General features: G+C 46.4%; 1 protein-coding gene across 1 annotated transcript in view; it reads left to right on the forward strand.

The window, feature by feature from the left end:
* TTC7B (tetratricopeptide repeat domain 7B) overlaps positions 1-12,915 on the forward strand; it is a 345,238-nt gene that overhangs the window by 275,789 nt on the left and 56,534 nt on the right. The window contains exon 18 of the mRNA XM_006839635.1: positions 12,558-12,698. Coding sequence (XP_006839698.1) covers positions 12,558-12,698 — 141 coding nt within the window. The remainder of the gene's footprint in view (positions 1-12,557; positions 12,699-12,915) is intronic.

Consider the following 12,915-nt stretch of genomic DNA (forward strand, 5'->3'; position numbering starts at 1 on the left):
TGCAAGTCTGCCGTAGGGTGTTCCAGGGCCTGTCAATCAAAACAAACCAAAAAATAATCCCTGATATTAAAATGCGTCTCTGGTTGGCAGAGTCCTTCAGTGAGGCCTTCAGTGGGACTCTGACCAGGGGAGTCTAGCCGAGCGTTCCTTCCACTCATTTATTTAATGCTCACTGTACTGCCGGCACAGCCAGGAAATTTAATCTCCAGATCCATGATTTATAAAGGCTCATCTTTGTTCCACATGCTCAGTTCTCTGCTGAACAAAAGCTCATAAAAGGGCACTGCTGCCAGAGAGAACCACTTTCTCTAATGTGCCTATCTTGATGATGGCTAGCCCACTGTGTTAAACACACACCCACAAAGCCAGGACAGAAATGATGTTATCATCTGAAATACAGCAGCGAGACCAAGAAACACTCTGACCTTAAAACGTCGCCACTGTCGAGTTGATTCTGATGACTCACAGCGACCGTGTGTAACCCACAATGCCGCCAGGGCACCTTACTCTGCCAGCCCTTACTTACCTGCCAATGAAATGTTCTCAGTTTTGCTTTCTTGGCAGTCCCCACTTTATGATATGGAAGATGAAGATAAATGTTTGTAAACAGCTTGTGTTGTTCTTAATCCACTTCTTCAAGTAGACACTTTCCCCTCCCACAGTGTTTTATTGTTCTTAAGTGCCGTCAAGTCGATTCCGACTCGCAGTGACCCCGTATAGGGTTTCCGAGGAGTGACTGATGAGCTTGAACCGCCGATCTTGCAGTTCAAACCGACTTTGAAGTCCAGCGTTTGACCTGCAGCGCCACAACCAGGACTCCTATACTACCTAGGGACAATTGTCCACTTTGAGTTTTCCAGAAAAATTGGACATTACATGGACTTTTGCCCACTCTGTTCTCTTAGATGGCATCCATTGTTTGTACAGTCGACTCTTGTTTGTACAGTAAATCTGGCCCCCCCTCCCCTGCCACCGATTCTCCTATTCATGCCTTTAAATCTATGAAGCTTGGGGTCCTGACTCTACCAAATTAATTAAGAAATGTCAGGGTGATGAACACCCCTCGGCTTTCTGGTGATTGTGGTGTGTCCCAAGCAGGCCACCGTTGTTGATTTTTTGTGAAGCTGTGGTGAATCATGCTCCTTGAGGTAGGCCTTCCAGTAGCCAACTGTTTTCACGAAGACTGAAGCACCCAAGAATCGTCTTTTAAAAAAAAACAAAAAACTAGCCCATAGATACAAGTGAGTCTGTGGGTTAGGCACTGGGCTGCTAACCATCAAGGTCAGCAGTTCAAACCCACCAACTACTCTGTAGGAGAAAGAGAAGGCTGTTGTTCCCATAAAGATTGTCAGTATCAGAAACCCTTCATAGGGTCAGAATGGACTCATTGGCAGTGGGTTTGGTTTGGGGGTCTTTAGATAGATACAAGGGGCTTCGAAAATGTTTGTGGAAAAATGGAATTACAAGATAATGGAAGTTTCCCAGGAACTTTTTGGAAACCCCTCACACAGTAAAAGCCAGAATCTGTATAGAATAGATGCCTGTCAGAGAAGGGAAACTCAAAATAATTTTCCATTAAAACAAACAAAAAATGGTAAGACTGCCCCCTGTCAAAGGCAGAAAACTATCAAGTCCTGAAAAATAAAAGTGTAGTTCTGGCTCAAGGGGCCCCGGGGGCACGGTGGTAAGTGCTTGGCTGCTAAATGAAAGATTGGCATTTTGAACCCACTCAGCAGCTCTGTTGTCAAGAGTACAGCCATGAAAACCTTACTGTTACATGGGATCAAAATCGAAGGGACAACACCTAACAGCAACAAGAGAAACATTTAGTCAGAGGGGGAAACCTGCCCTCTTCTGCCTCCCTGAAAAATGTAGTATTTCCTAATTAAAATTACAATGGCTTTCAATCTCAACAACTTTTTCCACCAGAACCTGAAGCTTTTTGTGAATTTTGTCCCCCTAACCCTTGACTTCGGAGCCCTGGTGTGGCACTGTGGACTGCAATGTCTGTTTGAACCACAAGGTCAGCGGTTCAAACTTACCAGCTGCTCCTTGGACACCCTAGATAGGTTGCTGAGTCGGAATCGACTTGACAGCACTTAACAACAATAACCCTTGAAGTCAGTCATTAGTTAAAGCGCTTAGCTGCTAACCGAAAGGTCGACAGTTGGAATTCACTAGAAGTCCATGGGAGAAATATGTGACCATCTGCTTCCATAAAGACCACAGCCTAGGAAACCCTATCGGGCACTTCTCTGCCCTACAGGATCAGCTTGATGCCAGCAGGCTTGGCTTTTTGAGTCAGGACTCCTGATTTCATAGAATAAAAACTAGCCCAGCCCTATAAACTGTTGAAACCATATTAGGGTGAATATTTGGAAAGATCTGAAACCTACTTGTTTATTTTTCCCTTCCCTTTGGAATTTCCTGCCCTTTGGAACAAAACACATTACATGTGCTGGGTGAACCTTTTATACGAAGAGGGGGAATGCCCAGTTGCCCTTTCTTTGGCTTTAAAAATTATCCATTTTATTAGTGGAAAAACATGTGCCTCTCCTAGTTGGCAATCTGAGTCTTCCAGGGCAGCCAGACTTATCGTCGGAAGGTTATCAGAACTCTGCTTTTCTAAGCCTTAATTTTGATTTTTCAAATGTTGGGTTCTTTGTTTTAATTTTCGGTTTGATTTGTTGTTCCAAGGCAAGTCTCCAGAAGCATCCTTTCATGGTTTTCCCTCCCTTTTTTCAGTTAGTAAGTAGCTTATCAATCTATTAACCTTTCGGAGGGTACCCAGACTACACTGCCCTCCCCCGCAGAACGTGTGTGTGGCTGATGGTGGCTGGGAATGTTGAGGTGGCCTGCTTGCACACTCCGCCATCCCGAGGCCCACCTCTCCTGAGATCCCAACGCATTCCGCTGCAGCTCGGGTTCAGAGACTGAGGAGACAGTATTGATCTGGGACAGGCTACACCAGGAGGCATTTTGGGAAGAGTGCCCAAGCAAGTACGGATGAGCACCTCATTGGTGTTGATAAGACAGACAGTCAGAAACCCCTGACTTCCCCCAGCGGGCCGGCTGTAAACTTTAGGTAAAGAGAACCCATTGAGTCTTGACATTCTTTTCCAGTTCAACCATGATTCTTAGTGAGAAGCAGCGATTCTAATCATTGATTTTCCTAAAATAGGCTAACCAGACATCACAGGATGTAAAGTTAAGTCCACCAGCATGAAGGAGGCAGAACAATTCCTTAGATATAGGCCAGCGCTTTAGGGGATGTCTGTGTAAGTTGTTGGTGAATGATCACATTTTCCAAGGGTGTTTCTTAGCCCACTGATTCTCTGTGGTAAAATATTTATGGCAAATAGTGCAGGTCCCTTTTAGATATTCACAGTCTAAGTTCTCATATGAAAGACGCTGAGAAGACCTGTAATATAAATTAGAAAAAACACATTTCAAGATAAGACTTAATGTTGCTTGCCTCAGAGTTCCCAAACTAATATCATCATGAACACATTTTTCCAGTGTGGAATAGTGTTGCATTTTGGGAAATGCTGATGCCACATATAGTGGTCTAATGCCTACCAGGGCGTTGGTCCCCACCTCAAGGTGCAGCTTAGCCCAGATGCGACTTTACTTCTGACAATAAGTAAAAATAACTCATACTTAGAGAACAGGTCTGTTGAGTACAGTCATGACGTTGTTGTTGCTGTTGGTAAGTGCCATTGAGTTGGTTCTGGCTCATAGCAACCCTATATAGGGTTTCTGAGGAGCAACTGGTGGATTTGAACCACTGACCTGGTTCGCAGTCTAATGCTGACCCTACAGCAAGCACCACACCAGAAATCCATCATGACATTAGGGTTCTGTATATGAAATGATTCGCTGCCAGATTCCTTGCAATATCGAGCTCATGGGAAATACTGGAGTATCAGAAAGCCAGGCTCATTAAAGTCTTCAAGAAGCCCCTACTAAAGATAAGGCTCAATATAACCATATAAACTGCAACTCACAAAGATCAGGAACCCTGGGCTCAAAGGCGTGTTCTGCCGAGGCACCCAGACAACACTCAGTCTCTCTGGACCTGCGTTTCCTCATCTTTAAGAGCCAAAGTTCCACACGCCTCTGTAGTTAGCCAGGTCTGGGTCCCAATTGCAAACCCTAGTCAGGTGCTCTGATCCCTGCATTGACAGCTGGCAGCTCTGGTACCTCGCAGCAGGTGACCTTCGGGGCCCAGAGATGAGAGATGGAAGAGCAGAATGGGCACAGCCATCCAGGACGCTCTCCACACTGCCCGAGGACCCCCCAGACACCCCTGTTCTCCAGTGCATTAGCAGTCATTCTGTTGGAGGCAAATGTGCATGGATGTTGTCTTCTCCTCTCGGAAAACATACTAAAATCAGGAATGCCGACTGGCTTGTGGCTCACATTGTCACATTGCTGATTCTGTTAAAACTGCTGCTCTCTTTAAAGACCAGAAGAGAGTCAGAACACACCTCTGAAATCAACAAGAAGGTGGGGAAATGAATTCAAGGAAGTAGTCATTTTTGCGCTTTTCAGAAAAATATGGCTTTCTTGCATTCAAAGATGTCTATCGCGACCACAGACATGTCCCACCCTCAGTTCCTTCTTAAGAGAATTGACTGTTTTTAGAAGAACCTAATACATGAAAAAATTAACTACAGCCGTGGCCCCATGCTTTTGAGGACAGATGATCTGAAAAATCCATGCCTAATGTTTCAAGGGTAGCTTTCTTGCTGTTTTAACTCTGAATAGGTGGTTCTCTGGCGTCTGTTTTGCAGCAAGACTGACTGGCGGTCTCTGAGATTAGCAGGTCAGTAAAGGCATTCAGGTAGAAGTTGGGAGGTATGTGTCCAGAAATTAGGATGTTTCTGGGAGGCTGCCTTCTAGGACAGACACTTCCCGATCTGAAGGGCACATTAGTGCAAAGACACAGCCTCATGAATATTCATTGGCAGGGTTCAGGTGGAGAGGGAACACATCTGCCCAGTGCAGTCTTCCAGAAGGTACTGTCTCCAGCCCAGAGCCACCGGGTGGCAGCTTGCTGACAGCTAGCATCTTCATGCATGCTTGTGAACTGCTTCCCCCATGCTTTCCATGTGCCCACCCCTGGCATTGGCATGCAGTACCCTCCCCCGCACGCCCACCGGTTATGGCGTACCCCACTCCTTCCCAGCCCTTAGCGGGGCTCCTTCCCTGGAAAGCACTTCCCCCTTTCAGGACAAGATGCAATTTGTCAGGGTTAAACTGTGCCCAATTTCCTGTGGAAGTCTTCTGGAAATCCTGATTCGTTTAGGACTACATTTGGGTGTCCTTATCTCCTAATGCATTTTCCCTCAGTGAAAAACGGAATTGCCCACTAGAGTGGTGACCAAGGTCATTTATCAGTGGAGCCCACCCAGGTGGTGGGAGTTGGGTGGGAATCAGCAGCTGCCCGTGCCTTGTCCCGCTAGGGGACACACCCCAGAGATACCAGTGGGAGCTTTCGATGTGCAGAGATAGCACCACCCCAAATCAGCCTTCTCCTCAGAAAGGCTAACCCACCACTACGATGGAAACTGTCCCCTGGCTCCCAAAGGTTATGGTCAGGGTACAGGAGGATTATTTAGTGTTTTGGAGGCGGGGGGAGTATAGAGAAACTATGCCTCATCTGAGGATTGAAGTAGGATTCTTAGATCACTTTCTCATCCTTCAAGAAATGAGACGCTTGTCACAAGCCTTCAGCCCCAGCAACAGGCTGTTCTTAAAACACAGGTGGCCAGGTGAAGAGGACGGTCACTCTGGGACCAGCAGTGTGCGGTGGTGGGCTGAGGTATTGCCAAACCCTCCCAAGAACAGGAATCCTTTTCCTGTGAGAAAATGAGGATTTTTAAGCCAAGCTCACCAGCAGACTGCTTCGTCTTTCAAGTTGCTATTACATTTTCAGGGCCCTGAAGCAGAAATAGTTACATTTGTTAATCTTTGTTTTCTTTTTGCTACTTTATTATGCTGGGGCCCCAGCTTTTAAGAGCTAGAAGGTGAATACAATATTACCTTTATCAACAGGTAGTATTACCTCCTTCCAGGAGAGAGGGCTAATAAAGCTTTGAGACCCATTCGCCATGATTTCGAGGTGCCCACATCTGGAGTAGCTGGGTCTCTTTTCAGCAAACATGGGTAGGGCAGCTGCTGAGGTGTCAGGTGGAACAAACATGAGAGCAGAGAGGGGACTTGGGTGCAGCCACGTACTCCATCATTCTCCCATGTTGCACGGGGCAACTGACTTAACTCTTCGTGGGCTAGGAAACCACAAGCAGCCCAGAGGCCTGAGTAGACACAACACTCAGGCGTGCTCGCTGATGTCTGTACCCAGTAGTGACTCTGCTACCAGATGTGACGTGCTGGTTTGCTGGTCCTGAACATTGGTGCCCACCAGGCTACCCGATGGGCAGGGTTTTATCTGAGATCCAGGTCATCTCCTATATACTATGACAGTATAGGGGGAGGAGAGGTGGAGGTCCTTCAGACAGTAGCCACCTAATGCCACCAGAATAGTCAGAATGGCAGCTGGAATACAACGTTGTGAAAATACGTCTCTGAACACAAGGGGGTCACCTGGTTGTCCCTTCCACTTAACAAAATTGTTGACTCTGGAATCCCTTTGAATAATGAACTTTGAATGGTGGAAGGAGCCCTGGTGGCCCCATGGTTCAATCATTTGGCCGCAAATCTAAAGAGTGACACCTTGAACCCATCCACAGCTCCATAGGAGAAAGACATGGCTGTCTACTTTTATAAAGATTGTTGCTGTTAAGTGCCATCGTGTTGGTCCTACTCATAGTGACCCTGTGTAGGGTTTCCAAGGAGCGGTTGGTGAGTTTGAGCCACCAACCTTGCAGTTCATATCGGCCTTTCGGTCCAATGCCTTATCCTATAGAGCCGCACCAGGACTCATAAAGATTACAGCCTTGGAAACCTAATGGGGTAGTTTTACTCTGTCCCCGTGGCAGTTGAGGTCTATGTGGATTTGACATCTGGGTGGTGTGCATGGAAAGATGGTTGTTTTTTTGTTGTTGTTGTTGGAAAGGTGAGACAGTTTCAGCTGGCTGTGCCCAATGTCCTGCGTATGGCAGGTCCCTCAGCAGCCTTTGATGGGAGCAGGGGTCAGAAGACCTCAGGTGGGCTAGGTTGCAGGTCTCCTCACTCCATGGACCAATACCTGCCCACAGCAGAACCCAAGTCCTCATTGCTGTTTTTCCTACCACCACCTCTCCACATGGTGGTCCATGATGTCTTTGAGAGCAGTAGGGCTCAGAACTAGTCAGGATCAGTCCAAGCTAACATCTGTCTGGAAGCTCCAGGTGGGAGGGAAAAGAAAGCGGTTTGCTTTGGGAAAGACAGCTCTCCTCAGCACCGCAGCCTCTTGTGCCCGCCAGGCAATGAAGTCTAGAACCTAGGGTCAGTCTTTGGGGGCTGCTCTTGCCTGCCCACCTCAGCTCTCAGTTCAGTTGGTTTTGCAGCTTGATCTCCGTTTCAGAGACACCATGGCCGAGAGGAAAACATACCCTATCTCGGTGAGCGAGAGCATCAGCTGCCACACAGATCACAGCCCTCAGAGTGAGGACCGTGATAAGCACATCTCAAATTAGCGTGATAAATAAGAGATGCTGGGCTGCCCAGCGTGGTCCATGGAACCCGAAGCCTGGAAGTGCCTTTCTCCAGAGTCTTGTATTTCATATTGGAAATAGACCCTGTATTCCTTCTTCTGACTCCTTTCCTGAGCCTCTGTTTGTCCATTCCCAACGTGGACGAATAGTCTTCCTGAGCCCCATGGACATGGTACACATTTGCTTTGGTGAGCTGACCAAAAAAAAAGGTTGCTTTAGAAATATCTTGGTCATTTCTAGTTGTTTCTAGTCTAGCATTTCTAATTATTTACCTGCATCAATCAAAATCCAGTGTGTGTTCTGGCTCTGTCCATATCAGCCCCATGAAACAGTGCAGCAGAGTTTGGTTGGGCTGTTTTTATCCTTATGGTGTGGATCCTCATTTTCCTCCCAGATTCTAGTCCAGCACAAAAGTTTGACTTGCTGATCCTGGTAGGGATTGTAGATGTTGATTACTACTAAGTCATTTGACATACTATCCCTGCCATTTACACAGTGTGTTGTTGTTGTTAAGTGCCGTCGAGTTGGTTACAACTCATAGCGACCCTGTATGGGGTTTTTGAGGAGTGGCTGGCGAGTTTGAACTGTCGCCCTCACAGTCCCACAATGCCACACCAGGACTCCTTATGACTACTAAATCATTTGAGATGCTTGGTGTAGGATCAGCAATGGACTGCTAACCTAAGTAGGAACCAACTCAATGGCACTTAACAACAACAACAAATCATTTGACTATTATTATTAATTGACTGGAGTTCTGATATGGCACTGTAAGGTAAGCACCAGATTGCTAACCGCAAGGTTAGTGGTTGAAACCTACCATCCTCTCCTCAGAAACTCTATACAGGGCTGCTGAGTCAGCATTTAGCAACAACAATAACTGATATTATTAATAAATATGTGAGTGCTCTTAATATCCTCTGCCTCATTGAGAAGACGAGGGCCCTGCCCTTATGAAATTCGTAGTAAAAGGAGTTGACTAAGAAGGAGAAAATTATTGTTTTATAAACCTATTTGTCTTCTTCCATTCTTTAATGGGGGTTGGGGACAGGTAAAATGAGGTCCAGTGTTTGCTGATAACTATGTGCCACGGTCACTTTGGGTCCAGAGAGTTAGAAGTTGGTGACCACTACAGTCAACAGCTCTGTGAGGCAGTGGAGGTGCTGGCCTCTGAACCCTCACCCAGGGAGGAGAGCACAAGAACAGGGGTCCAAAAGAGACAGAACCAGGCCATTTGAATTTTGTACTCAGTCATTCATTCAGCAAACATTTACCGAGCATCTACTAGGGACCCCTGTGAGCCCCTGAAAATAGTCACATGGAGGACATAGTTCTTGTCTTCTGGAAGCATACAGTCTAGTAGGGAAGCCAGTTACATCACTGCAGTCCTCACTGGGAGAGCCAGACCCCAGGTGTTAATGGGCGCACTGAGGTGCCTATGACAGGGGTGGGGCAGGGAGAGAAGGAAGGAAGGGTCGCAGAGGTGGGATTTAGAATCAGACTAGTGTTTGAGCTCTGGTTCGACCACCTACTGGCTGTGTGGCTTGGAGTGAGTTTCAGAACCTCCTTCCATCTCAGCTTTGTCACCTAAACAATGCAGGTGACTTTGCTCCCTGCCTCCTGGGATTGGTTGAAGATCAGATGCGGCGAACCTAGCTGCTATCACCATCATGATTGGCCAGGCCCAATTCACAGTGGCTCTGTAGGATAGGATAACCAACCACAAGGCTGCCAGTTCAAACCCACCAGTTGCTCCTTAGAAACCCTATGTAGGGTCTCTACAAGTCAGCTGACTCCACGGCACTTCACAACAACAACAACATTTCACAGTAAAGGTGGTGGTAGTGAGCCACTGAGTCGGGAGCAGCCCTGTAAATCTTTATGGAGGCAGAAAGCCTTATCTTTCTCCTGAGGAAGAGCTAGTAGATTCAAATTGCTAACCTTGTGAGCAATCCAGTTTGTAATCCACTGCAGTACCTGGGCTCCTTAATTCACAGTAAAAGAGGAGCGTATTATTACGCTAGGAATCCGTTAACTTAGTATATCAACTAGGGCTTCAAAAAGTTCATGTATAAAGGAAATAGATAATGGAATTTTTCCACAAACTTTTGGAAGCCCCCTCACATGTACATCTGTGCATCACAAAGAGAAGAACCTTTGGTAACAGTTCTGATTTGTTCATTTTTGGGCCCCAAACAACAAAGAAACCCAGGAGCAAACTGCCAGTTTATCCAAAAGTCAAGATTGGTGGTATTGTTAAGTGCCATAAAGTCAAGTCCAAGTCATCGTGGCCCTATATAAGGTTTTGGAGCAGCTCATAGGTTTAAACCACCCATCTAATGGTTAACAGTCCAATGCTTATCCTACAGGACCGCACCAGGGCTCCGGCTAATTAATAATAATAGTCACATGATTAGCTCCTCCAAAAGTCACACAGACCCATAGAATCTGGGAGAAAATGTCTAGACATTTAGAGTAGCTGTTGATTACGGTTATTTTTAAATGAATTGATGACTAAATAGTTTATGCACGGCTCAGTTTTAATTTCTAATATATGAAATATCAACAGCTATAACCCATGTAAACAAAACCTGTCAGGAGTTTGTAAGAGGGCCAAGGGTTTTGAGACCAAGCAGTTGAGCACCACTGTTCTAAATAACAAAGTCTTATACCTTCCTGGAACTCTGTCATCCAGGAAGTAGGAGAGCTGAGGCAGGCTGACGTTTGGAGGCACCTTCAGGCTCTTCTTGGCCAAATGGTGGTTCATCTCCTTCTGGTCCTTCCAGGCCAGTGGTGTGGGGCTGAGCTACACGCTGGAGAATGACCTCATGTGATCAAACAGATGCTCCACCCCACTCCAGAATCGGTGGTCCTGTTAGGCTGGGCTGTCCCTGGGACACTTTGATTTTTTAAATCCCAAGTGCTTCTTAAGGAACTCTGTTAGTGAAGTGGTTACAAATCGGTCTGCAAACCTTAAGGTAAGCAGTTTGAAACTACCAGCTGTTCTGTGGGAGAAGGATGAGGCTTTCTACTCCCGTAAAGATTTACAGCCTTGGAAACCCTGTACAGGGTCTCTATGAGTTGGAACTGACTCCACGGCACATAACAGCAAGTGCTTCTTATGTGAAACCCGGGTGAAGAACTAGTCTTTAAGATAGTCAACAAGACAGTAAGCCAGCTTGGTAATGTCAGAACTCAACAACAACAGTCAGCCTCTGGATTATTCATTTAATAGATTATTGCTACTAAAAATCTGAGGGAAACTATATCAAATCCTTGTTATCAAAGTTAAAATAATGTATTTCCCGAAAAGGGCAAAAAACCCCAAAACAACACCCCCCCCCCAAAAAAAAAAAAGTCTAACAGTTGCATCATTTTGCTTTGAAGTAGACAATTGTAGTTAGAAATGTTTTATGTAGACAGGGGGTTTAGATAAAACCTCTTGGGTCTCCGTGCATCATTATACCATCCATTCACGAAGTGTCGTAATTCCTTATTCCTGGGGAGGACTCAGAGTGGAAAGCGGTGCGTCACCAGAGGCTGCCCCCTGTTTTGCCCTTATGGGTGCCCATGGAAGGTGCATCCTGGTCACCTCCCATAAATCATCCAATGACCTTCCTATTGGCAAAGCCAGCCAGAACATAGATGGTCAGTCTACTGGTGCAAATATGCTTCAACTAAACAAATTAAAGGTGCATTCCAAAGCCCAACAGAAATGGTTTTTAGGCTCAAAATGTTGTACTGGTGTGGTGCTGTTGACTAAGCACAGGACCACAAAGTCAGTTTGAACAGCAAGGCTGGTGCTTGAAACTCACCAGCCATGCCTGAGAAACCCTATACAGGATTACATTGAATCGAACTGACACCACTGCATATAACAACAATGTTGTTGTACTACTGAGTACAACATTGTATCGTTGTATTATAACTGGATATATTTGGTAGTCAACATTCTCTCCTACCATTGCTGTAAGGTATCTGATGAGTTCATAGAGCTGTCCTTGGAATGTTTCCCTGTTGTTAAACTTGAGGATGAATTATAAATTAACAATGTTGCAAGTAAGCAGGAAACTCACCATATGAAATTTGAAGTAAGGAGACTTCTGCTCTCCATTCTGAAACCAGGACTGAATTCCAAGAGGGAGGTTAGAAAGAAGTTGGGAATAAGCTCTGTGTAAGGTGATCTCTGATCCTCACTACTTCTAGGAGGTCACTGTAAAGAGAAATGAGTCATTTCGACATCTGAATAGGCAGACGTTCTTTCCCCAGAATGTGCCCACGTGCTGCTTTCGTAAACTTTGGAGGACAGCAGGTTTGTGCTGGACCTCAGGTGTCTTTGCTGGAACCCAGTCTGAACTGGTCTTGTTTTAGCCTCAGTAATAGCTGCTTACACTCTGCTTTTTCTGGTGTTGAAGTTATGTCAAGGATATGTCCACCTCTCTAAGGCCGGAGGGCACTAATGACAAGGGGAGGAGCTGGCTTTGCCTTCAGCATGATCTGCCCATCTCCTCCAAGTAGGAGCTGAATGTGAGAAGGCAGGCATAATCCCTCTGCATCTAGGTTCCAAGCTTAGGCCCTGACAGTGGGGTGCTTTGTAACTTCTCATTGAACTAGCTCTTGATGTCTTTTGTTAGCACTTGTGTCTCAGCTGTATCTTTAGCTGTATCCCACCCGCTCCCCAGCACGCATTGCACTGGGCTCCCTGGGGGAGCACTTAGGGTAACGCGTTCTCTGTGGTTGTCTATAACAGTTGCTAAACCAAGGATTCAGGCTGTAACAATTGAGGGGTGTGTGTTTGTCCAGTGTTCATGTCTGTGTATGGGGAGGGTTTCATTGGCTGGTTGGTTGGATCCATCTGGTCACTCCTGATGCCATCTCCTTGAAACCCTCTCGCAGGCTCTATCCACGCCACATCAGTAGCAGCCTCGAGAGTGGAGCAGGCGCTGTCGGAAGTGGCCTCATCTCTGCAGAGCAGCGCCCCCAAGCAGGGGCCTCTACACCCTTGGATGACGCTGGCCCAGATCTGGCTCCATGCAGGTACCACCTGCTCCCACGCTGGACACTTCTGTCCCACCCCACACCCCACCTGAGCCTGCAGTTGCAGGATCCTCTGGGCTGTCTAGCCCATGACCCTTCATCCGTTGAAATGGAAGCATTGCACCACATCCCAAAATGTTCCTCCTGCTCTCTCAGATCCCTGAGTTCTTCTTTATATCCTCCTCCCTCCCTGACTCAGAGCTTGGCTCAGAGAAAA

The sequence above is a fragment of the Chrysochloris asiatica genome, unplaced genomic scaffold (assembly GCF_000296735.1).
Source record: "Chrysochloris asiatica unplaced genomic scaffold, ChrAsi1.0 scaffold00025, whole genome shotgun sequence".
In the NCBI taxonomy this organism is placed as follows: Eukaryota; Metazoa; Chordata; class Mammalia; order Afrosoricida; family Chrysochloridae; genus Chrysochloris; species Chrysochloris asiatica.